The 25,566-nt window shown below is 45.7% G+C and overlaps 8 protein-coding genes across 8 annotated transcripts; 5 read left to right on the top strand and 3 right to left on the bottom strand.

Moving 5' to 3' along the window:
* Nucleotides 1-233: 233 nt before the first annotated feature.
* On the top strand, nucleotides 234-2,138 carry EYB26_006355 (uncharacterized protein; the record flags this gene model as incomplete). The annotated part of the gene is made up of 5 exons (XM_054265631.1): nucleotides 234-462; nucleotides 620-1,482; nucleotides 1,551-1,658; nucleotides 1,732-1,898; nucleotides 1,970-2,138. The coding sequence occupies 5 exons, from the start codon at nucleotides 234-236 to the stop codon at nucleotides 2,136-2,138; spliced, it is 1,536 nt and encodes a 511-aa protein (XP_054121606.1).
* A 255-nt stretch (nucleotides 2,139-2,393) lies between these two features.
* Nucleotides 2,394-3,047, bottom strand: EYB26_006354 (uncharacterized protein; the record flags this gene model as incomplete). The annotated part of the gene is made up of 1 exon (XM_054265630.1): nucleotides 2,394-3,047. One exon carries the CDS (start codon nucleotides 3,045-3,047, stop codon nucleotides 2,394-2,396), a length of 654 nt encoding a protein of 217 aa, XP_054121605.1.
* A 1,414-nt stretch (nucleotides 3,048-4,461) lies between these two features.
* EYB26_006353 (uncharacterized protein) lies at nucleotides 4,462-6,111 on the bottom strand (the record flags this gene model as incomplete). Its single annotated transcript, XM_054265629.1, has 6 exons — nucleotides 4,462-4,556; nucleotides 4,633-5,025; nucleotides 5,082-5,213; nucleotides 5,278-5,632; nucleotides 5,683-5,748; nucleotides 5,797-6,111. 6 exons carry the CDS (start codon nucleotides 6,109-6,111, stop codon nucleotides 4,462-4,464), a joined length of 1,356 nt encoding a protein of 451 aa, XP_054121604.1.
* Nucleotides 6,112-8,461: 2,350 nt separating this feature from the next.
* On the top strand, nucleotides 8,462-11,632 carry EYB26_006352 (uncharacterized protein; the record flags this gene model as incomplete). Its single annotated transcript, XM_054265628.1, has 8 exons — nucleotides 8,462-8,653; nucleotides 8,711-9,148; nucleotides 9,207-9,834; nucleotides 9,883-10,271; nucleotides 10,332-10,548; nucleotides 10,615-10,807; nucleotides 10,862-11,109; nucleotides 11,178-11,632. 8 exons carry the CDS (start codon nucleotides 8,462-8,464, stop codon nucleotides 11,630-11,632), a joined length of 2,760 nt encoding a protein of 919 aa, XP_054121603.1.
* A 975-nt stretch (nucleotides 11,633-12,607) lies between these two features.
* Nucleotides 12,608-18,019, top strand: EYB26_006351 (uncharacterized protein; the record flags this gene model as incomplete). The annotated part of the gene is made up of 6 exons (XM_054265627.1): nucleotides 12,608-13,741; nucleotides 13,796-14,002; nucleotides 14,066-16,014; nucleotides 16,080-16,213; nucleotides 16,266-17,287; nucleotides 17,345-18,019. 6 exons carry the CDS (start codon nucleotides 12,608-12,610, stop codon nucleotides 18,017-18,019), a joined length of 5,121 nt encoding a protein of 1,706 aa, XP_054121602.1.
* A 2,589-nt stretch (nucleotides 18,020-20,608) lies between these two features.
* On the top strand, nucleotides 20,609-22,272 carry EYB26_006350 (uncharacterized protein; the record flags this gene model as incomplete). Its single annotated transcript, XM_054265626.1, has 4 exons — nucleotides 20,609-21,140; nucleotides 21,200-21,382; nucleotides 21,433-21,780; nucleotides 21,842-22,272. The coding sequence occupies 4 exons, from the start codon at nucleotides 20,609-20,611 to the stop codon at nucleotides 22,270-22,272; spliced, it is 1,494 nt and encodes a 497-aa protein (XP_054121601.1).
* Nucleotides 22,273-22,932: 660 nt separating this feature from the next.
* On the bottom strand, nucleotides 22,933-23,870 carry EYB26_006349 (uncharacterized protein; the record flags this gene model as incomplete). The annotated part of the gene is made up of 3 exons (XM_054265625.1): nucleotides 22,933-23,053; nucleotides 23,110-23,468; nucleotides 23,553-23,870. 3 exons carry the CDS (start codon nucleotides 23,868-23,870, stop codon nucleotides 22,933-22,935), a joined length of 798 nt encoding a protein of 265 aa, XP_054121600.1.
* A 647-nt stretch (nucleotides 23,871-24,517) lies between these two features.
* EYB26_006348 (uncharacterized protein) lies at nucleotides 24,518-25,389 on the top strand (the record flags this gene model as incomplete). Its single annotated transcript, XM_054265624.1, has 5 exons — nucleotides 24,518-24,671; nucleotides 24,741-24,902; nucleotides 24,982-25,075; nucleotides 25,158-25,188; nucleotides 25,246-25,389. The coding sequence occupies 5 exons, from the start codon at nucleotides 24,518-24,520 to the stop codon at nucleotides 25,387-25,389; spliced, it is 585 nt and encodes a 194-aa protein (XP_054121599.1).
* Between the last annotated feature and the right edge of the window lie 177 nt (nucleotides 25,390-25,566).

Genomic DNA, 25,566 nt, shown 5'->3' with positions numbered 1-25,566 from the left:
ATACTCCTGTCACTGGTGGATAGTCGGGATGGGAACGTTTCCACATTTTTTTAGTTCGGCTTGTTTTGTATCTGACCAGGTATTGGTCATGGTTGACAAAAGTCAAGAAGCCAACAGAGGCCGGAGCCTCGGATGGATCATCAGGAGTGCCAGGTGGATTTCCCCTCCCAACTTTTGGTTCCTGCCTTCTCAATCATGTCGTGTCCATCTCTGCCGCGAAGGAAACGCAGAAGATGCTGGATATTGGTAAATACTCAATGACTATGCTGGTGATTCTTTGGTTTGCGGCCGTCTGGCTGGCATATGTGGTATTCGGCGCAATATATCGACTGTTTTTTCACCCCTTATCTCGGTTTCCTGGACCGAGGGTGGCGGCTTTAACTCGATGGTATGAGTTCTATTACGATGTGATCCAGCCTGGACAGTTCATATGGAAAATTGAGGGCTTGCACCAAGAATATGGTACGTTGAAGGAAGGAGGAGAAGAAGAAGAAGAAGCAAACATATCGGGCATATCCACCCTTGAATAAACTTGTCATTATATTTCTCGTATACGATCCTCTTTGTGAAGGAAACTAGCCAAGCAATCGGGGCAAAGGGCTAAAATGTTTAATCACAGGACCAATCGTACGAATAACACCAGATGAACTACACATCAAGGACCCAGACTTCTACGAAGTGATATATGCACCTGCTTCGAAGAAGCGAGACAAGTATGCCAATTGGACTATCGGTGCTGGCGCACCAGCATCGACGTTCGCGACCGTTTCACATGATCACCATCGTCTCAGAAGATCGGGCTTGAATCCTTTCTTTTCAAAAAACGTTATTTCCAACAATGCTTCAGCGCTGATTAGTGACAAGATTGAGAGGCTATGTCAAAGGTTTTCCGAGGCGTGTAAGTCTGGAGAAGTGGTGAGGCTAGACGCAGCTTATATGGCGCTCACGATGGACATCATTACACATTATGGCTTTGGAGAGAGCTACAACTACCTTGCGGAGCCGGACTTCAAACTTGAATGGAAAGATACGGTCATTGGTGGCTCTGCTAGCGGCGCATTAATCCGACAGTTTCCTTGGGCTTTGACAGTTATGAAGTCTGTGCCTTTAGAGATCATGAGCAAGCTCGCTCCAGAGGCTTCATTACTCATGCGATGGCAAAAGATGGTACGCCGACAAGTCGACACCATCATTGGCAACAATCACTTGGGCTCCAAGGCACCTGGTACAATTTTCCAGGCTCTATTGGACAGTGACTTGCCTCCAGAGGAGAAAAGTGCAGATCGTCTTCAAGATGAGGCACAGACTTTGGTCGGCGCTGGAAGCGAAACTACTGCAAAGACATTGACAATCGCCACCTTCTACCTGCTACAGAATAAATCTATGCTAGAAAAGCTGCACGAGGAATTGTCAAGGATTAACCTGAAGTCACCTGATTCGGCACAGAACGTTTTGTCTGAAGTCGAACGTCTCCCTTATATGGTAAGCGGACTTCTAGAAATTTGACATCGAAAATCGCAGGCAAATGGATCTAATATCGCTCTATGTAGAATGCCATCATCAGTGAAGCGCTCCGCCTTATGCATGGAGTTACTACTCGATTGCCTCGAGTTTCCCATGAAGTCATACAATACAAAGAATGGACTATTCCTCCAGAGGTACGTGCCTATTATTCTGAGACACTAATTATTGTGACTTATTTCCGTGCTAACTGGGCTGTCCCGAATTCAGACGCCCGTCAGTCAATGTAATTTATTCGTCCACATGGATCCGACTATTTTCCCCGAACCCACTGAGTTCAGACCAGAGCGCTGGATTGAAGCCAAGCAACACAATACGCGCTTAGACCGATACATGGTCTCCTTCGGTAGAGGCAGTCGCCAATGTGTAGGTATTAAGTACGTATATCCTCCACTTACAGAACAGCAACTTTGACATGGCGTGCTAACCATACTCGACATCTCAACAGCCTTGCATATGCAGAATTGTTCTTAACTCTTGCTACTGTGTTATCTCGCTTCGATATGAAGATCTACGAAACCACCATCGACGATATCCGTGTCGCCAGGGACTACTTTGTAGGCGTCCCTGAGCCTGGATCGCAAGGAGTCAGGGTTATTGTAAATAAGACGTTGTGAAGTGGACTTTTATCATACACATAGCCGCCGCAGTTACTATACAAGATAGCTAACTCTCACCTTCATTGTGATGTAGTGAAAGGGATGCCTCCATGAGCAGACATTCCAGGTTGGAGCGGGGAGCGAATAGAATGCAATCTCCGCTCGTTATTTTCGATCATCGGAGGAGCGCTTTTCCGGATAGTCTTGCAGGCGGGCGGGCGAAACCCAGTATGCCAAGCACCCGCAGAGCTGTCGAGTTGAAGCTTGTAGGTATTATTCCACATTCATGTTCCTTCGATAAGCCTCTGAAAGCCGGCCATATCTCTTCTTAACCGCGTCCACCTTCGCCACATACTTATCCCTTTCCTCTTGACCTGGAACCGCTGCGATCAATTCCGCGAAACTGCGTGCCACTAACATGCTACTTTGCAACTTGTATTGTGGTCGTACCTGGCTCAATCTCCCATCTGCACTGGCCTGTCTCGCAACCTCGTCTTCACGCACGTTGAAAACATTGTTGAAAATATCCAGATCACCATGACACTCAAAGATGTTATGTGTCTCCTCATATGTGTACATGTATATGAAGTTGTCGAATCCACTCCACACAATTGCCGACAGACAAAGTGAACATGGTTCGTGGGTCGTAAGGAACAAGCATTCCGCCACGTCAGGTCGTTGATCCGCCGGTATCTCGAAGAATTGTTTCAACGTCCAGGTTTCTCCATGCCACAATGGTGACCCACGTTCCTGATTCGTATCCGCGTAGACAACGCTCAAGTCTGATTTGCGTAGGATTGCAGCGCCAAAGAGTTTGGAACCGGCGGCAACAGCTGCGGCAGAGAGTGGATGAATGTCCTGTTCGATGCAGGAACACAAAGCGTCTAGCAGCCTTGTAGCTGGGTGGAGGCTCAGCGCATCGGTCATTTCCCAAAAAAAAAATTTCTTTATGTTTGGCGGATTGCGAGCCGTGGTTACTCAGCAGGCTTTATATAACTCCTCAGTGTGATAGACTCACAAATTAGAAAAAAAAAACAATGAACCAAAACATCGGTCGGTACTCCATAGCTTATCGTGTTTATGGTACGGTCGACGGAGCCCGGCGAGGCCCGATGAAGCACAACTTTCACCTTGTGAGGGTTCTCCATATACTGTAGTATGCAATGGCTTGAGAATATAAATGAAGTACTGAATGGGGTCAAACAAGAACCTTCTTCATTCGAGCTCCATTAGAGCCGGTGCCCTGTTCCGCTATCTGGAAGAAATTCCTTTGAGATCAGGGCTGTTCCAGCGACCTCCCGTTTGATCGCTGTGAATTTGTAGAGAGGCATATCTCGAAACGTACTGACATGGATGTTCCATAGAACACGGCGTCAAAGCCGATCACTCTATAATGAAATCTTTGAAATTGATGTCCGCCGCAATTGTTCGTAGATGATAATAATTCTCCATTGCAAAGTCTCAGGATAGTCAGAGGAGAATGCATATAATATATTACCAAAATAATCTGGTTCTCTCACAGAAGAGGGGCTTGATGTGGTAAAGATTTCCTGGTTAGTGATTAGAAGGGTGACTAGCAAAAGGTCGCCGACCGAAGTACTACGGCGTATTAGACATCCGGTAGGGGTGATAACAACTGTTACACAGTGCGCTGCACATGAAATAGCGTGTATCTACAATATATGCAATGTATAGTACTCGAAAGAATTTTATGTTATAATTAAAGCTTTATGATACGATTGTTTTGACAATCACTACGAACCAATCACGGTCTGAGCAACTGTCTCCAAGTCCACGAGACGTTCCTCCCGTCCAGTGGCACCACCAAATTTTGCTTGGTGGAAGAATCGTTCGAGTTAGGGCTTTCTGAGCAGAAGAATATATATAACATAAAAACGGAACGTCTTTTGTGAATACGAAACGAACAACACCTCATGATGTGTCTAATGGGAGGCTGGGTATTCATCTGATCAACTCACTAGGATGTACATACACTTCGAAGGTACCTAGATAGATATGGTTGAGTGGCTTGATATATATCAGACACTCATAGACCGTGGTACCTTTGTAAGCAGCAACGTACGAAATAGCCCTAATTATGCCAGTGGTACGTATACAATACTAGTTGACAATTCAAAACTCTTTCGTTTACAGTAAGGTATCTATTTCATCCTAGGCTGCGACTTTCCTTACGGATTGGGCATCATCGATCTTCAAATATAAAACACACTTGCGAGTTGCTAAAAGTTATCAAGAGAATAGGGGATATCTAATTCATAGAGTTACTATAACATAAAACGAATATTGAGAAATTTTCGAAGCTTTACCCAATGGCCGGGGCTCAAGAACAAGCTCCTTGCTGCCACATCTTAACTGACTTCACGGTCATCCCGCGAGAAGACCCGTTGGCCCAGGTGGGATACCACTGAGCCATACCTATATGTGAGAAAAGTATACTGTCAGAAAATATCCAGATAAATGAAAGATGGGGGCTTGAAGAGAGTAGACTCACCAGCATAGAAATCCGAGGCACCATGACCAGCATCTGTCCAAGGTTTATTTCCAATGCCGTCCGCAAACCACCCGTTCGTCCCTCCAACCGCAACATTCAGGATTAAGTAGAAAGATTGGTCAAAAGGCGAGTTAGGCCGTCCAGTATGCGACCATGGGTCAGTCACTAGCGAATTATTTGCTGTCCGCCCGGTGAACTGGCCGCGTTGGAACATGTTTGTATTCTTGGGGAAGGCCCAATACATGACTTGCTGTAGTGGGTTGTCCACCCAAGTAAAGATGTAATCCTCTGACCATTCAAGGCCAAAAGTATGAAACCCCTTGCTAAAATCTGTTCTGCGCAGAGCCTTGCCGCGCGTTGAGAGCCAGAATGCATCTAATCCTGAGCTCGGGCCTGAAAAGGGTAAATATTTAGCATCTGAATAAGCCTATGTGGAAACAAAGACTAACCCCAGTGAATGGCACTCGACATGACATCTCGACCGCCGTTAGCATAGGAAATATCGTTTCCTCGGCTTTCCGAAATATCAATTTCTCCACTGGCGGGCCATGATCCGTAAACATTATTGGTAGGCATCATCCCTATCGAAAACGGTGTTAGCTGTCTCTATTCTGATCACAGCATAGAATAAGATTAAATCCTCACAAATTGCTGGCCATAGCCAATCCCCAGCTGGGAGCCTGGCAACGACTTCAACTCGGCCGTACGTGATATGTTTGCTACCATTCGTGTTCAAGCGCGCCGAGCGGACTGAGTTGATTACAGTTCCCAACGTGCTGTTCGAACGCACCGAACATGCTTCATTGGTTGTTCCTGTGCAAGTGCCATCACCGCTAGCTTGCGTTAGGTTTAGTGTGTAGCCATTGGTAATCTCGGCTGCGGTGATGGCTGTTGTATCTGTGGTGAGGGTCGGGACGATGTGAAGACCTTCCTGGTCTATAAAGACATTACGGTCGTCCGTTGTGGTCCACTCAAACTCACCAGTACCGAAGCCACCGACCTACAACAGTTAGCTATGATTATGGAGTACCCAGGGAACGTGCTATATACCTGAACTTCACGAGTCCACACGTTTGTATTCAAGGTTGAAAAGTCATCGTCTAAAATAAGACAGTACTGATTCTTGTTAGCTACGAAGCTGAGGGCGAATAACAATCAACTCACGCTATGCTTGTGTACTTGAGTCGTGGCGTTGTAATTGATATAACCACTCACGGCCAATCCTGCGACAATAAACCCCCAGATGATATAATTATTCACGCGAATCCTCTTCAATCGCTTGTCGTTCACCCAAGGTCGTTCATACTCGCCAGTTAAGAGATAGCTCTTAAACCTCCGCTTTACTGGAGCACGAGTGTAGGTTGAATCCCGAATAGGTAACCCGTCAATACTACCTTGAGCAGCATGGGCAGCACTTGACCCAACACTAGCCACAACACTGGGTGCCGCGCTGTCTGAGAATGGGTCACGGATTTCCATTAGAACACCTTTTTGCTAGGTTAGATTGTGCTACGTAAAGGAAGAAGGTTAGATAGCCATGCTCCGGATATATGACTGCTTTATGTTGTCCCTTCAAAAGTCAATTTATGAGCCTTTCGATTTAACCCGAATCATATAACTTGACAACGAATACTCCTTGGCTTCTCCTGGAGATGGTTGTTTTAGCACTTTAGCTGTAAAGTTGTTCGGCTGGTTCTGCTGTTTCACTAGCGCTGTTGCGTAGACGTAGATGACACAGCTTACAAGACTCCGTCCTGTATAAATTGTGCACAAGCGGGCATGATCCTTGCTCCGTGGCCTGGGATTGACCTGTCGTTCATCAATTCATATCGGATATCACAGCGTCCGAGGACATCCAAGTAATCTAGAGCGTCCCTATCCCTGTCCCTAGAGGACTAGTCATCCGTGGCCGATCGGGTTTGACCACGAGGCTATCGATTGGCCTAGGATAATTTTTCTCATGACTAGGGTATGCTTGCTGAGTTTAGCACGTCGTTGGAGAGACTGTATGTGCATTGCATATAATACCATAGATGTAATCTTGGAAACCTTGAAACAATTACTATAACTAGGCATAGCCATGTGTGCATGTCCAGATTATTCCCGATGTGCCCTGCGCGAATTTCAAATGTGACACATACGCTATTATGTGGGAAACGTTCAAAAACATGTGTCAATTGAGATGGATCGACCTGAATTATAGTATGCATAGATACATAATATATCACATTTCTCTGCTAGGTTACGCTCCTAGTTACAGTACCCAAACGCATGTCACTACCCGGAATTTTCTACTACATATCAAGAAGCTCAAGGGGACTGCATAGTAGCTGTATCATTATTTACTCACCGGAGAGTTTTGTATTTGTCTAAGGCGCAGTAAGTAGCTAACTGCACCTAATGCCGTCTCTGCATTAGCCACCAGATAGGATATGTATCCTAGTAGAAGCTCTGCACCTATCGCTTATGTATACTCAGGTCCATAGTGAATACAGGAAGCCAACAGCGTTTCTTATCTTCGAGGTGCATGAGTGCCAGAAACATGCCCAGTTAAGCTCATTGAGTAACCAACAAGTTCCGAGTCGTGCATTACCTATGTCGGTTGACATGCAAAGACACCAAAAAAAAGGGCAAAGAGATTATGGTATTAAAAACAAGGAAAAATAACAAGGATCTGTTCTTTCATCCAAGTTTCATTTATTCTCTTTCGTTTTGTCTTCGTAATCGTATTCGTGTATCAGGTTTAGGCTTGACAAGGCGAATACGAACCTTGCCACCTGGATCCCGGCAGTCTCTGTGTCTTGGTACGCGAAAATTTCGAAAGTGACTTGTTATTGCCTTGTAAAATAACTTCATGCAGGTCTAGATTCTAGAAGCTCAATGCTATTAAGAGGAGCGCGACTGGTGCTAGTGTGCCTGAAATTGGAGTTTGCCTAGCCGGATTCCTGAAAGATACCAGCCCATCCATTGACATGCAGCTATCTTCGATTCCAAGCGCTAATCCCGCGGTAGATTAGAATCTAGATTGAGTGATGTGGTTCCGCTACTGCTAGTGGCGGGATCCTAGCTCTGGATAAACTGATTGAAGGTGATAGGCTTGACTAGTTTCATGTCTAGCAGATGGTATACTTTTAGAGGAAGCTAGCCTATGTCTTAGCCTTGACTCACTTGATGTCCAAATCTGGTTGATATCCAATATTCTCCACTTTAGTCCTCAAAGTTCAATTTGAGTATTTGCTGCTACGTAGTAAGTTACTACTAGTAGCTACCAAGATCTACACTAGGCGCCGGTCATCCGTGAAAGCCACAAATTTTCTAACTCTCTCTTAAAAAACAAAGCCTGTTATGGGAATGCACATTTATGTTTTTCATATCCCGTAATATATCGTATAGTTCGAACCATGATCTGTTCTGTAATCAGAGACATGCATCACGAAAGGATTTTGCTATGCCAGCTGTGGCGTGCAGAATGGCGTCAGGAATAGGAATGTCGATAGGGCCTGGACAGTGACGTGATATCTATTTCTGATAAGCGATTAATTACAGACTAATTCGATTCACCCATGTCATAGAACGAATGGATACCCTGTCTTATCTGGTGTCGCACCGTCACCGCGTTTCTCCAAGCTGACTCCACGGCGAGCGCGCTATCCATAGATTCATCTGCAGGTTATGTTGGTTTGCTGGCGTTGACCGGGCAGGCTTCGACAAGGGTTTCGATTTCTAGACATGGATCCAGAACTCCTTTGGTTTCCATATACCTGCGGTCGAACCCATGGAATCCTAAACTCATCCCAGCCTCTTTCTCTCACAGCCAACATTGACAATCATGTCTTCACGGTTCCCTAGTCGGTGGTCCTTCAGAGGCTCCAAGACACCAAAGGATGGTGGCACTCCCGATGAGACCACCTCTCAGAGGGGCTCATTGCCCGTGTCAGAATCAGGACGATCAAGTCGTGGACAAAGCTATTTCGACAAACGATATGCCAACAATATTGATGACGCTTCCAAGTATAAGGCAGTAGGTGAACAAACTCGAAATTTTGAGGGAGCAATGAATGGATAACCAATATGCTAGATGACTAAATTCTTTCATGTCCGATTGACGGCGTATCAATGGCTCCCTTCGCCAACGCATTCACCACACGGTTCCACCGGAGTCTTCCTACGCAGGTCGAGGGGTGTCTATATGTCGGAACCGGAGGATGTCAATCCAATGTTACTTGCAGCAATCCAGAGGATTAATGCTGTGGTCGCTTTTACAATGAAGACCGAAACCACGAGTATCATTACATCGCAACTCGCACCTGGCCAGACAGAATTAATCCTACCCAATGGCTATCAGGTTCAAATCATTGAGTCATATGCGGATATTGTCGGGTCTCATTCAAATATGGTTAAGAAGTATCAATATTCCGCATTGATCAGAGAAGAGCAGCTTCTTCTCGTCTGGAATGATGATTTGAATGCTATTCTAAGCCATGGTGCCGATATAGAAGCAAAGTTGCTTTCTTTGGTATGTGGGACGAAAGAAATCCGCTGCATCCTCGTCTTTCTAAATTATACCATATTAGATTTGGGGAAGCCCCGTTCCAACATTCAATCTTCAAGCGATACCCATGATGACTCCTGCAGAATCAGTCATGGCGTCGCCTAATGATTCATTATACCATCTAGCTATCGAGTCAAGAGATTCACAGCCAGCGGCTGAGGATTCTGGTGTATCCCGCGATGCCTCTCCGAGAAGGATGATATACGAAGAAGTCAAGCGCCCCAAGGAGTCACTAGAACGGCCACTAGCAGTAACCAGCGCGATATTCGTCGGAATGGCCGGAATGCTTCTTGTAATCCTCCTTTTAGGGTTTGGAATCTCTAATCTGCTTCTAGAGTACTCGGTTGACGGGGGCGCAATGAGATTTGCACTTACAGCGACAATACCCTTTTTCCTCTTGTTCAGTATATTCTTTATGATCGTTATCTTCACAGATATTTTCCAGGCTATAGGACCGGTCAAGACGCTTAAAAGTAACTCACGGTTCTATTCCCCTATTGCCCCCGATTTGAAATCGGCATATTCCTTAGGCTTCACACCACCGCGTGTCACCATTCAAATGCCCATCTATACAGAGTCGCTCGAAGGTGTTATCAAGCCTACCATCAGTAGCTTGAAGACGGCAATATCTCACTATGAGTCCCATGGAGGTCAGATAATTCTCCCATTCGTTTTATTGCTGCTAAATCGGTTAATAGGAACCGCGAATATCTTTATCAATGACGATGGCTTCGCCTTGCTTTCCGAGGAGGAGAAGCGTGAGCGGATCAATTTCTACCATGACAACAACATTGGCTGGGTTGCTCGACCCAGAAATAACGAGGACGGTTACGTTCGAAAGGGAAAATTCAAGAAAGCATCAAACATGAATTTTGCCTTAAATGTCTCTAATAAAGTTGAGGCAGAACTTATCCAGCGTATGTCCCCTACATTAGAAAAGTCCGACCTGGTTGACCCTATGGAGGAAGAGCTGGTCTATCGTGAGGTTTTCAATCACGTTATCCAATCCGACCCTCGCATTCGTGGAGCTGGTGGTGATATCCGTGTGGGTGAATTTATCCTTATTGTGGACTCAGACACTCGAATAGTGAGTTGAGATGCTCGAAATTATAAAGATTCAATAGAGCCTCTAATGACGATTACTCAGCCCGCCGATTGCCTTCTCTACGGTGCTGCCGAGATGTTTCTGAACCCCGAAGTCGCCATCATCCAGCATTCCACCAGTGTGATGCAAGTTTCGCAAGATTATTTCGAGAACGGCATCACTTATTTCACCAATCTCATCTATTCGGCGATTCGGTTTGCAGTAGGTAGTGGTGAAACTGCCCCTTTTGTTGGGCACAACGCCTTTCTTCGATGGCAAGGTGAGCATTCCAACATTGGAAATCAGCACTGATGAGAAATGATATATATTGATGCTGGTGTTGCAGCCGTTCAGTCCGTCGGCCGACCCGATGACGGGTATGTTAGTTTCTGGTCTGAAAGCCATGTGTCAGAGGATTTCGACATTGCACTGCGTCTCCAGATCCAAGGGAACATCATTCGTTTGGCTAGCTACCATAACGACGAGTTCAAGGAAGGCGTCTCGCTCACAATTTATGATGAGCTGTCTCGTTGGGAAAAGTAAGTGATTTTATCCAAAGCTGGCATGGGATAGCATGTTGACATTTCATTAAGATATGCCTACGGATGCAACGAACTGGTCTTTAATCCTGTCCATACCTGGTTTTATCGGGGTCCCCTAACCAAGCTGTTCATGACCTTCTTATGGTCAAACCTTCAGCTTTCGTCCAAGATTACCATATTAGGATACATTTCATCCTACTATGCCTTAGCTTCTGGATTCCCATTGACCGTGCTCAATTACTTTCTTGTTGGTTGGTTTGAGGGCTATCTGGACAAGTTTTATATGGAGTCATGGAAAGGTACAGTCCACCAGGCTAGATGCAGTGAAATACGAAACTGACCAATATCTTTTCTTTTTTTTCAATAGTTTTTCTCAGTTTGCTGGTCGTCTTCTCTGCGGCTGGAAATATTTGCTTGGCCATCATCCGCTACCGTCTTGGAGAAAAGCCATTGTTGTCGTCCCTCGTTGAGAATTTCATGTGGATGCCTATGTTTGCCATTTTCTTCGGCGGACTTTCCTTCCACCTGAGCCTGGCTATTCTAGCGCACATGTTCGGTATTAATATGTCCTGGGGCACCACAGCAAAGGAAAAGGACGATTCCAACTTTTTTATAGAGATGCCCAAGATCTTCAAGAGCTTTAAATGGATGTATGCTGTGGTGCTACCATTCTTCCCTGGCATGATCTACTTGGCCTGTTTTGCCCCCCACGGCTGGACAATTACAGAAGTTGGTGCTATTGTGCCCATGTCGGTCACTTTGGCGTCGCATGCTCTTTTGCCACTGCTGCTCAATCCATCACTGATGGTCTTCAACTACTAGATGCAATCGGTTACTATGTTTTACGAGACTTAGCCCTTTCCTACTCACAGAATTCCTGAGATAGAAGTACGCTTTGCCTGTAGCAGCCTATATAATCTGCCCTGCTTATAGGTAATAGAGATGTTATGTTTTTGCTCATGTCCTTTAGAATTTTATGTAGCTATTTTCATTCTAGCTTAGATAGTTTTCGCAACTTGGACCTGATAACCTCGAATAACCTCGACTATTCCTATTTGCTATGATTCGGCCGTAGACACGTCAACAACCCGTATCTGCAACTCTGGCCTACTGGTACATATTTAGTGACACGTTCCGCATATACGACAATGTGGCATGTGCCTGACTAGCTATCAGAGTCTAGATGTAGTGTCAATATATGGTAATATTTCGGTATGATACGTAACAATATCGGTATTACCCGGGAGTGACAATACACCGAATCGGCTAGTACCATCCGTACAGGGTTAAGGAGCCCAACATAAACTTAGAGAGAAATATCCCTGACTGCAAGCATGACATTTGAAGCCTTTTATTCGCTAGGTTTTAACATTATCAGTGATAGCCCGTCGCTTAGAATTCACTTCTGGTCATCTACAGGCATGCGGCTGACCTGCCACGTCTGCAGCTCCATGGAAGGTTTGTCAGTACAGCTCGCACCTCCTGGGAAACCAAATGGAAAGCAGGGAACCGAATCGGCCTGTGACTCCTTCCTCTCAAGATGGGGTGGTTTGGGTAGTTTGTATGTGGGAAGACGCCCTTCTTACGAGGCCCGCTTTAGCTTACCACAATCCAAAAAATGGATTGGAGGCAATACAACGATGGCAGTGGTAGCACATGCAAGTTTAAGATCAGCGGGGCAGCTGTGTTGTATATATTTAGGCGAGCAAGCCCTGGCCACGACTATGTTATGGAAAATAGCTCTTTGTTACCACCGCGAAAAAAGCGTTCGCGTTGTCCAAAATTCCAGATAACAAGATGATGGGTGAGTGGCTACTGTTGCTGACGGCGGCCAGCTCAATCCTAGGGTCTGTCTCAGGGTTGCCGACATGGCCATCATCAGTGGATGAACTAGAAGATATCATGTTCCTGAATACTGGCTACCAGGCCCGGGCTTTTTCTGCGGATATCACACCATGTTCCTTCTCATCGCAAGGTCCATCGAGAATTGCTTCCGCAGAATGGCTTCGCACAGCTTTCCATGACATGGCTCCTGGTAACGTCGTCACCGGGGTTGGCGGAATAGACGCGTCTCTGCAATATGAGTTGGGAGGAGGTGGCGGTGAAAACATTGGTGCCGCCTTTAATTCGACTCTGCTCTCATTCACGCCTTTCTTTTCCTCTCGTGCCTCGCTGGCCGATATCATTGCATTGGGCGTGTATGCATCTGTCCGGGTCTGTGGCGGTCCCATCATTCCTATTCGCACAGGCCGTATCGATGCCACTGGAGCGGGACCGATAGGAGTGCCGTTGCCACAGAATTCACAATATACTTTCATCCAACAGTTTTTGCGGATGGGCTTTAATGTCTCGGAAATGATCGCCCTAACGGCTTGCGGCCACACTATCGGTGGTGTTCACGCCAATAATTTCCCTGAGGTGCTACAGTCGGGGACCGTGCCAAATGACTATCAGCACTTCGATTCGACAACAGTGTTTGATGAGAAGATTGCCTCCGAATATGTCGGTGGCAACAGCTCAGATCTGCTGGCTGGGCCATTGGCAGTAAAAAACACGTTCGACTCGGATATAGCAGTATTTACCGCAGACAACAATGCGACAATTAGTCTCATGGTCAACCCGACGTACTTTCAATCCCGCTGCCAGGTGATGCTTCAGCGTATGATCGAGGTTGTCCCGGCTGGAGTAGTTCTCACGGACGCAATTGCTCCTTATGAGGTCAAACCGAGTAACCTACAATTAACCATACAGCCAGGTGGTACTCAGCTTCAGTTTACTGGTGAAATTCGGGTCCGAACAACCGATCTCAGCGGTAATATTTCCAACGTTCAGCTTGTATATGTTGACCGCAACGGCGCCTCTACTTGCGGATCCTGTGTTATTGGGACGCACTATGCGGGATCGGCAAATGGTTTTGATGATTCCTTTGTCGTAAGTTTCTCCTTGGCTGCAAAGGAATTTAGAGTTGATGGTAGACGTGAATAGTTCTACAGCTTTTCCGCAATATTGCCGGCCACAACCTCAATTTCGGCATTTACAGTACAGGTGACAGCTGGCGGTAATACGGTTATATATAATAACAACGGCAATGGGTATCCAGTTCAAGACAACATCTTGTTTCAAGACCCCCAGAGTTGCATAGCCCATTCATCTGACGGCGACGGAAATTATAAAATGACAGTTACTGCTGCGGTAAGGAAATCCGATATCCTGAGCACCTGACGATACGAAATCTAACCCTAAGTACTATCGCAGGTCCGTAACAAGGTTACTTCAGGCTCCCCGGCTCTTTCTGTAGAAGTCAAAACACCTCGATCCTGCTGTGTCGTTCCGGGGTTAACCACTATTAATGTAACGATGGCAAAGACAGCGATGATTGGCCCCTACAACCTGTATAGCGGGAGCTATGCTCTCACACCCGACCAAATTACAACATCCAAATTCGGCGTTTCTGTCGATATCTTCTCCGATAGTTTCAAAAGTACAGCACTAACTGGCTCTTGCTCAGCACTTAGTGGTTCTAGCCCAGTAACGTATAGCTATCTTGGCTGCTACACCGATGACGTGAACTCCAGAACCTTCCCATCCGCAACTCACAGTGACAATAACATGACACTTGCGGAGTGTTCGAATTTTTGCAGTAGCTATCAGTATTTTGGAGCTGAATATACAACGCAGTGTTTTTGTGGCACTAGTTTGAGCAGCTCGAGTATAGAGGCTACGGAGTCGGAGTGCTATATGCCTTGCGGAGGAGACAGTACAGAAATATGTGGTGGACCCAACAGGCTTTCTGTCTACACGAACAACAACTATGTAGCTCCGGGAGGAGCTACGATTCCGAACTATCAATATCTTGGCTGCTACAATGACACGGCCGCCTCTCGCAGTCTATCTGCCACATACAAATATAGCAGCAACATGACCGTAGAGGCCTGTGCAACTTTTTGCAATGGCGCCACTTATTTCGGGGTGGAGTACTACGATGAATGCTACTGTGGTGACACTTTGGCAGTGGATAGCGCCAAACAGCTTGTGACTGATTGTTCATACCCCTGTTCTGGGAACAACAGCGAATTTTGCGGTGGTAGTAACAGGCTGGATTTATATCAGCTACGTTCAAGTATTGTGACGACATCTTCAGTTCCAATCTCTTCCGGGACAATGTCCACCACTGTTGTGTTGTTGTCTACAATTGCCACTATTCCAACAACCACAAACACAACTGCGTCGTCATCTACCGCCGCATCCATCTCTACAACAACTACCACGTCCTCGTTGGATCCAGCCTCTTCGAGCACCACATCAACCACCGATCCACCATCATCTCTTACGACGGTACCTGTCACTTTGTCAAAAACAATAACATCCTCTAGCGCAACAACCGCTGTCCCATTTGTCGGTTGGCTTGCCCTGGGGTGTTACAACGACTCCGTCAATGCCCGAGTACTTCTGAACGAGGGAATCGTTCAAGGTGGACCCGCCAATATGACCATAGAAAATTGTGAGACTGCGTGCCTCGCTGCAGGATATCCCCTGGCAGGTGTTGAGTACTCCCAAGAATGTTATTGCGACAGCACACTTCACAATGGCGGAGCCACTGCTACCGATGGCTATGCACAATGCACCATGACTTGCAATGGTGATACAACGGAGCAGTGTGGCGGTCCCAATCGTCTAAATATCTACCAGTACACTTCAATGCCGACGTCGACAATCCCGTCTTCCTCTAGCATAATTACAACAGCAGTTGTCACCAAAACTACAACTGGAGGATCAAGTACTACTGCCCAATCAACAACGTCTACCAGTTCCACTGCGACTGCTACTGGGTTACCGGCTGGATGGTCCTACAAGGGTTGCTATGTGGATAATATTGGTGGCGTACGTTCTATGCTTGTCCAGGAAAATGATAATCCCACGATGACCATCCAATCCTGCATTGGCCAATGTTTGTCCTTGGGATATACCGTGGCAGGCATGGAGTATTCCGATCAGTGTTTCTGTGATAACTACGTGCGTAACAATGCTTCGTTGGCAAGCTCAGATTCTCAGTGCGCCATGACATGTGCCGGGAATACCAATGAAATATGTGGTGGACCTAATCTCCTCAGTGTCTACTCTAGCACCACAATAACGGTGCTACCCCCTCCCGCTGTGCAAAAAACTAATTTGCCTGGATCCTGGGTGTATAAGGGATGTCTTCAGTATGTTCATATTATTACGTTTCAATTCTTATTGTGGGGTTGTGACTAAAGCTGGTGCTCTCCAGGGACAACGTTAATGGCACACGGACTTTTCCTTACATGATCACCTACACAACCAACAACTCGGCGACTACTTGTCTTTCTCGTTGTCAAGAGTACGGATTTCAAGCGGCTGGTATGGAATATGGTGAACAGTGCTGTAAGTTTCGGTTCTGTAGAGATATTGGTTCGTCGGTTTTAACCTGATATAGTCTGCGGCGATACGTTCGACATTCGCCCTGAGGTTCAAATTGTCCCCGATTCTCAATGTAACCTGCTCTGTACTGGTGATACGATTTACTACTGTGGTGCCGGAAATCTGCTTAGTTACTATGTTTGGGAGGGCGACACTGCTTTGTACGAGTGGACATATGCTTCAGGCAATAACGCTGGTCTTTATCAATTTCTGATCGGGGGTGTTGTGGTACCTTTGATGACTACTGTTAATATTAATGGCAAGGTAACCTTCTTGGAGAAATGGGGAACTGGACCACCCAATACTACCGGTGCCTATGAGCTGGATCTATTTTACGAGAACGATTTCAATAATGCATGGCGACCGATGCACGTTAAGACCGACATCTTCTGCTCCGCTGGCCTTGTTCTTCCTGACAAAGTTGGAAGACAGCTTACTGTTGGTGGGTGGTCGGGAGTGTCCACGGAAGGTATCAGACTTTACTGGCCGGATGGCTCTCCGGGCGCACCCAGTGTCAATGACTGGCAAGAAAACCAGGCTGAACTCTCTCTACAGGATGGCCGTTGGTATCCTTCTGGTATGATTATGGCTAATGGCTCCATCCTTATTGTGGGTGGTGAGACAGGATCCAACGGTCCCCCCGTCCCTACTCTCGAAATTTTACCGAGAGTTGGGCCCACGCTCTATATGGATTGGTTGGAACGTACGGATCCTAACAATTTATACCCATTCATGGGAGTAATGCCATCCAAGACGATTCTAGCTGCTTACTACAATGAGGCTCGTTTGTTGGATGAGGCCACATTCCAGACAATCCGGACGCTGCCAAACATGCCAGGCGCGGTCAACAACGATCTCGGCGGCCGTACTTATCCCCTGGAAGGTACTATGGTGTTCTTCCCCCAATATGCTCCATACGACGATCCTGTAAGAGTTCTCATCTGCGGAGGTTCGACTCCTTACGGCGGAGATGCTATTGACAATTGTGTCTCCATTCAACCCGACGTTCCAGGGCAAAACTGGACGATCGAACGCATGGTCAGTTCTACCTCTGTTAGAAAACAAGTTACCGTGACTAACATCCTTTTTCAAAAGCCTTCCAAGCGTGTCATGACCTGCATATCGCCTCTCCCAGACGGCACGTTTCTGATTTTGAATGGTGCCCACCAGGGTGTCGCCGGTTTTGGTCTCGCTACTGATCCCAATTTCAATGCTGTCCTATACGACCCGACAAAGCCGGTTAATCAGCGTATGACGGTGATGGCAAATACCACGATTGCTCGTCTCTACCACTCCGAAGCAATTCTCCTACCTGATGGACGGGTGTTAGTCTCCGGGTCAGACCCTGAGGATGCTACACATCCCGAAGAATATCGAGTAGAGGTGTTCATCCCACCGTATCTTTTATCCGGAGCCCCACGTCCAGCATACATGATAACTGAAACTGACTGGGCATATGGAGGCACCTACACCATTACAGTTACCGCGGGCAATGTTGCAAATCTGAAAGTATCCCTGATTGGCCTCATCTCAAGCACGCACGGAAACAGCTTCGGTCATCGTACAATTTTTCCGGCATTTGTCTGTCAAGGTAATCAATGTACTATTACTGCCCCTCCAGGTCCATGGACTTCTCCTCCTGGTTGGTTTCAACTGTTTATCCTTGACGGGCCGACTCCGTCCAAGAGCTCCTTTGTCCGAATCGGAGGGGATCCTGGAAAACTGGGTAACTGGCCAAACTTTCCCGACTTCACCGTTCCTGGTGTTTAATTGGGCAATATTCAAGATCTTTCTTGGCTAATTAAATTCCTGTCCTCTAATAATTACTCCAATTTTTGAGGAAGGACGTATTTGCGAGTAGTCATGTCAGATCATACATAAACAGTTCATCAATTCCAAATGCCATGAGGAGTATTAATATTTCGTTTATACAATACATTCCCCGAATACTTTGTATTTCTGAGATATGAGTAGTTCTCTCGCCTCCTGGGATATCTCTGGCTCTTGTTTAGTTGTCATCCCTCTTATCACTCCGCTCAATATACCTTCCCCACCCAAGAATTTATTCTATATGTAGATATATATAAATTGATTTGCAGATATTCAACAGACAAACGAGTACTGAAATGCCCGTCAGAATACATGACGTCGTATCAGGGGCGAATGTACTTACATTCTGCTTCTCCAAAGAGGTCGTCTGCCTGGCAGATGTCGAGTGCCAAAAATCAAACTAACGTGACTGATGGAGTTGTCAGTCAATATATATAGAAGATGAATCCAAGAAGCGAAAAAAGAGTTCCAGATGAAACTCCACTTCCGATGGCCACGAATAGAGCAGTAGAAAATGGATCAATATCAGGATAGAATCGGGCAATAAGCGTATTGCAATGAGGGCTGACGCTCCTATCGAACCGGTAATGAGCCTATCACAAAGTCGGAGGTGTACTGTCCTATTTTTTTCATGTCTTGCATGAAAACTCCTGCCATTGGCCCAAAGTCGACATTGTCTGCTCGTAACGTAGTCTATTCTTCGGGTTTGAAGCGACAAATAATCAAAACCAACCAAGCAGTTCTTTGCGTGTGTATTTATAAGGGTCTGAAAACTACACATTGGCATAGTGGCCCTCTAATGTGACTACACATTACCAAAGCCTCTCCGCAACACACATGTGTCCGCTTTCCCATACGAATTACCCAGGTTTCAGCATCAACCCACAAGCTAGATATCTTCCGATTCGTACAAAATAGAGTATCAAAGGAAGAAACATATATTATGACGCTTTCAATATACTCTCATAGTGCAGTATGCGCAGTCACAGTTTTTATATACTACTATTTGCGATGCTACTAAGGGCTGCATGTCTAAGAGCTCGTTGAGCAATAGTATCTGGCTCTCAATTTGAACCATTATGGCCTTTGATGCTATAGAGTATTTGTATCTAAAACCTGGACAACCAATCTGAATAGACCAGGTAGTAAGCCACTATGGGCCCAAGTCGTTCTAGGTTGCTGAAAGTAAATTGTTTAGTCTGCTGCTATTTGGACGAAAACCACCTGAAGAGTAACGTAGGACTATTTATTGTGCGACATGTCAAGCGAAATATTTGAGCTTACAGTAGACACGAATCCTAAAGCTCAAGACCTCGGCAAGCTGATTGCTGAATTTCCTGTGTCTCTTGATTGAGTTATCACCGTTATCACCGAACACAGGAAAGAAAAGAAGGGAATAGACCACATGATAGGCTATTCACAGCCATTGGCTCATTGTTCACGAGATCAAAGACGCTTATACATTGTCATGACAGTGTAATTTACAGGTCGAGAATCCACTTGCAACGGGCATCGACATAGCCGGGACAGTAAATCGTGGTTAGCTAACTTAACTAACTACCTGTTAGGGTGTTACCTAACATAGTACATAGTAACTAACTATGTATGGCCTAGCCGTAGTTGGCGCTCTCTTTAATATGATTTCTGACGGCTCAATTATGGTTTAGGCTAACTTGTGATGTTTTCCTTAAAGCAAGTTTTTAGTACTCTAATTGGTGCACGTGCTCACGGCTTGGGTTATCTGTTCAACTCCCGTCCTTCCTATTCGGGCTGGTTTATATCCCGCCTCAAAATTCCAGAACAAACTTGAAATCCTTAGATAACATTGCTAATCTAGCCCATCTTTTTTTGTCACCCAATTCTGACGTGGAAGTCCTTGAAATTATAAGCGACAGAAGCTGTTGCAATTTTAACATCACAGATATTTTGAATTGGAAAATCTAGGTGACCAACCTCCAGATCAATACCAGATCAATACCCTGCCCATTTGTTCTGGGCGTTAAAATGCGTAGTACGTAGTCCAAATTTCGTCCGTCAGCCCGCTCAGGCCTCGTGCCCACCATACTAGGCGGGGCTAACTAATCAGCGGAGTAATCATGGATGAAGACAAGCTTCTGTCTAATGATGAATACGACCAGTTAAATATACACTTCTTTCACGTGCGTTGCGGATCTGCCACGCTAGGGATTAACCATCAAATAGGAGGGACTGCCATGATGCGCTTATGGAGAATTACTCCAGTAGGAAATTTTGTATCCGGACAAGGTACCAACCATAGTACCAGAGACATTACGGAGATTCCTAGTAAGCTGCAGGGACTTTGCCACATCCTGGCTATATGCAGCCCGTATTCGTAACCGTAATTATGTATGCATCGTATAAAATCCAAAGATGTCCAAAGCCTGTTTCGGATCTACGCCCGTGTCCCAAAGTATATAAAGTAACCCTAAGGTCTCCCAGACTCCGAACGTCAAAGGATTTCAATACTCGGGCCGCATTGATCGTTTACTTTGAACGGGTGTTAGCACAATGAAAGTCCCTGGAATGACTGCAAGTCTAATGCTTGCTGCCGGCCTGCTCAGTTCAGGTTCAGCAGCTTGCGACGACATCATTCCCATGCAAGTCCGCTTGGCTTATGCCGGTCCAAAGGGAATGGTTGTTAGTTGGAACACTTTCTCAGAGTTGGAACGGCCTGTAGTCCATTATGGTCGATTTCCCGATGCTTTGATTCACGAAGCATCATCAGATGTGTCTGTCACTTACCCAACGTCAACCACGTACAACAACCATGTTACCCTCCAGGACTTGGAGGAGGACACGGTTTACTATTATCTTCCAGAACATAGCAATGCTACTGAGCCTTATACGTTCCGAACTAGTCGTCGTGCTGGTGACAAGACCCCTTTCGCAATGGCAGTGGTTGTTGACATGGGTCTTATTGGGCCGGGTGGTCTCAGCACGCGGGTCGGAAATGGTGGCGCAAACCCGCTCGGCCCCAATGATACCAACACTATCCAGTCTTTAGAGCAAAACCTTGATGGCATAGATTTTATTTGGCATCGTATGTCTTCCCAGCTAAGATGCTTGAAAGTGCTGTGCTAATCATACATCATATGACAGCGGGTGATATTGCTTATGCAGACTACTGGCTAAAGGAAGAGATCCAAGGTTATCTTCCTAACACGACTATTTCCGATGGTTATAAGGTCTATGAGTCTCTTCTGAACCATTATTACGATGAAATTACTCCTCTCACCTCCGTTAAGCCGTATATGGTTGGTCCTGGTAACCATGAAGCGAATTGTACGTTCCCACCTAATACAAGCTTAGTTTGTATGTTAAACTTTTGTCAGGTGACAATGGCGGTACAACCGATAAGAGCCATAACATCTCCTACACAGTTGACATCTGCGTACCTGGTCAGACCAATTTTACCGGTTATATCAACCATTTCCGTATGCCTAGTCCTCAATCAGGGGGATTAGGTAATTTCTGGTACTCGTTTGACCATGGTATGGTGCACTATATTCAGCTTGACACTGAAACCGACTTAGGTCACGGCTTTATTTCTCCAGATGAGCCTGGTGGCCCTGAATCCGAAAATTCTGGCCCGTTTAGCACTCTCCGAGATGCCCAGACGAACTGGTTACAAAAAGACCTTGCGGATGTAGACCGCAAGAAGACCCCATGGGTTGTCGTTTGTTAGTTTATTCTTGACTCTCCCAGTTTGTGATGTGTCTAACAGCTAATCGATCATCACAGCCGGTCACCGACCCTGGTATGTCAGCGCTTCTAACAGAAGCAGCACAATTTGTGAGGAGTGTCGTGAAGTCTTCGAGCCTCTTTTCTTGCAGTATCACGTAGACCTTGTTCTGTCCGGACATGTGCACGCGTATGAGCGAAATTCACCCATGGCCCACTTCGACATTGACCCAAAGGGACTTGACAATCCCAGCAGCCCTTGGTATATCACGAACGGTGCAGCAGGACACTACGATGGTCTCGACAAGTTGGTCCGTCCCCTTCAGCAATACAGTCAATTTGCTCAAGATTCTGCTTATGGCTGGAGCCGGCTGACATTCCATAATTGCACTCACTTGACGCACGAGTTCGTCGCTAGTCGGAATGGATCTGTCCTTGATACCGCAACGCTATACAAGGACCGCAAGTGTGTCGGAGAGAACCATGAGTAGTCTATTGAAGCTTGGACTATTTGCTACCGGCTTGTTGCCTTTCCGTATCTTCTGTTACGGTAGGCATTGTCTCAGGCGTGTTCAAACAATATGAAGATACGGTTGTCTGAATGCTGGACCATTAACCATGCGGTCCAGTAAACAAAAGCCTACCTAGCCTCCCACAAGGCCTGTCTAACCGCTAGTTACAAAAAATAAATGTATGCCTGTACTTGTTGTAAAAAGTTTCAGTTTTTACAATATCTCTGTAGACATCTCACGTGGTAGGTCTCAACCTAACGCACACGTTGATTAGCTCTCTTAAATGTCGCGACAGGATCAGTCATAACAGTTGGGAGTTCGCACGGAACTTTGTCCAAGGGAATTGGAAAGGCTTACTGGAAAAGCAATAAGCCTCTATTAGTGAGCTGTTGAAAAGCCTATAGCAATTTCTGTATATTAAATCTTAGCTTTTCTGGTCTAGCTTCGAGACGGGAACAGTATTGCCCGTGGTGCTGTACTAGGTAGTTGCCAATGTACATGAGTGAATATAATAGCTGTCGCACACCATGAGTGAAGCAGTTCTGCTTCATATCCCTTGCATATTTTGTCGTTGTGATGCCTTCTCTTAGTTCGCCTAGTTAGATGGTCATATGGTCAGGTGGTTGGTTGTCTGGATCTCTACCTATCCCTAGCTGGATACGCATCATACAAGCCGTCATGGACATGGATATTACGAAACGTCACTTCGCCATCACCGTTCTGGAAGAAGCGTATCTCTGTGGAATTAGCATACCAGGGCCTGTAATGTCATGTTAGTTTACACCACGTTGAAATTGAACCAAAGGGTATACTGACCGAACCCAAGTTGAAACCCCAAACCGAGAATTAGCGAAGACCTCTAGAACAGAATTGTCCACAACAATCGTTAGATCCAAGGTTTCGATCTGTTTGTTTTCATTATCATGATCGATTTCTCCATCTCCATCATATTTTTGATTGCACTGTTCTTGAACGTCGAATAAGCGTAAACGTCCCGATTCAGGATAACTATCAATCCCGCTTGTTGTTCGAGCTGCAGCACTGGAATTGCTTCGGTCGATCACGATGGACTCATTGGAGAACTGATAATAGATGGTGGTGAACTCTAGGTCAGATGCAAGAATTTGAAAACCGGATTGAAGTGCGGACCCTCGCGCCGACTGCTGGAATGACACCTAAGCCATGAGAGGGAAAAATCTGGTTGTTGGAGAACGTTCAAATGAAATAATGCCCGACTCAGTGAGTGTGCATTCCGGTACGATAAAAGAGTCTGATGCATAAGTTATTGCTTCGTATGTTTCTCTCGCAATATCTATCCCAAGTGTCTCGAGTTCGACACAGTTCTGGTGGCCACTGGATTTAGATCCATGAGTAGATCCAGATACACGCCACGATCCAATTTCTTGGACAAGCTCATTGTTAAAAACATTTCTAATTGTTTTTACGCTTAGTTCCCGGGGAAGTAGGAGCATATGTTGCCATTGTTGCTGAGCTTCAGGAAAATCGCGGTCTGGTCCAAATTCGTTTCCCGTCAACCAGATATATGATATGAAGCGATCTGGAGCTCCAGAATACATAGATGCTTGCGAAGTGTGGGGTAAGACCTTGCCAGCCGCTGCATAAGATGACTCTCCCCAGTCCAAGACACCGACCGTGTTGGGAATGAAAGTGACATTTCCACTGTCAGGCTTAGAAACATTTCCGGTCGCCCACAACAGATGTTACACCAGGCTGGGTGGGGGCATGATAATACCAAGTATAGTTGGTACTGGTAACTCTAAATATAATCACCACTCAGATATTTTAGAAATAATCTATAGCAAGTAATTGGCTAAAAGAATACAGCCCTAATTACAAGATCCCTGTTTGACTTTACGGCTAAAAAACGTACTAGGGTCAACAATAGTAAATCCAACTGAATGAAAGCTAGTGATAATCGATCATACATACTATTCACGTGATGATGGAGGGAGGAACTTCGATAGGATAAGGGGATTTTTTGTTGATTTCGAACATCCCAAAGATACCTTGGCATGCAGTCTCTCTCTCAACTGTATTTTCGTTGCTATTGTAAACACTTGTGACCTACAGAACATATGCGTTACACCATGGAGACGCAGGCCAAGATTATATCGCCATTTACTCAAAGCAACGATGACGATGACCTCGCGTCAGAAGAGAAGCATACATTGCTACATACTCGACCACCGGGTCGAAACAGAAAATGGATAACGTCCTTATCCTTGTCAAATGTTGTTATAGCTGTATCCTAGGAGCTCTGGCTCTCCTATTACTCCTCATAATAGCCATTCAGAATGGACAACTGTCTGAGTTTCGAAAGAAGGGCTCATATCAGTTCGGATTCCGAACTGATTTTGGTCTGTCCCACTTGTTGGCTTCCTATATTGAATATTTGAGCTGGCACTGACGTTTTCAACTACCAATAGTTCCTGTCAAGACTACCATTGCTTTAGAGGAAGCCTCGTTTACTGGTGGTCTTTTATATGATGAGAACGGAACTCTGTATCAGGAAGTCGACAGCGGACAGCCGCAATACGTGGGATTACCTGGTCCACATATTGATAAGGCCTGGAAAGATTTGATGAATGGTAATCTCGTACCTGCGATATTTACATAATTATTTAGATTATGAAAAAAGTTGCTAATTTGACGTAACTGAACAAAAAGGACTCGACGTTGTGATAGAGGGAAAAGAGGCTGAAGATGCTGGACTTTTGGGGCTCACAATCGCTGAACCCGACGGTAAATCATTTCGCCTAAGGTAGGAGGAATACCAAAAGATACTTTGCAAGTCTCGACAAAAAGTAGATTCAAATGCTAATGACTTCCTTCCACTTTTCCAGTCTCGATGTCTATCACTCTCTGCATTGCGTGGTTTGTGCCAGTGTTCCTCCATTTGCTGAATACGCTGCTTCTAACTCAAGCCTCTAGAACTTAGTCCGTCAAGCACTGGATGTGAATTACTACCATCGAAATGGAGAAGGTCCTCACATTTATCGACTACATACCGGTATTATCATTGCTCTCTGTCGCTTCTGTACAACACAGAAAGTTGCTATCCAGGTCATTGTCTAGATTACCTACGACAGACCATCCAATGTGCTGGCGACCTAACCCCTTTATATTATCAGTATACAGAGTTTCGTGGACGAGGATTTCCTGTTTGGGGTACAAAACACACTTGTCGAAATTTCGGCAAAATTCATGAATGGGCACTATCACGTCATCGAGATCAACCGGAAGGAAACGCGA

This window comes from Talaromyces marneffei, chromosome 5 (genome assembly GCF_009556855.1).
Source record: "Talaromyces marneffei chromosome 5, complete sequence".
Lineage (NCBI taxonomy): Eukaryota > Fungi > Ascomycota > Eurotiomycetes > Eurotiales > Trichocomaceae > Talaromyces > Talaromyces marneffei.
This window is presented reverse-complemented; position numbering and strand designations above follow the sequence as displayed.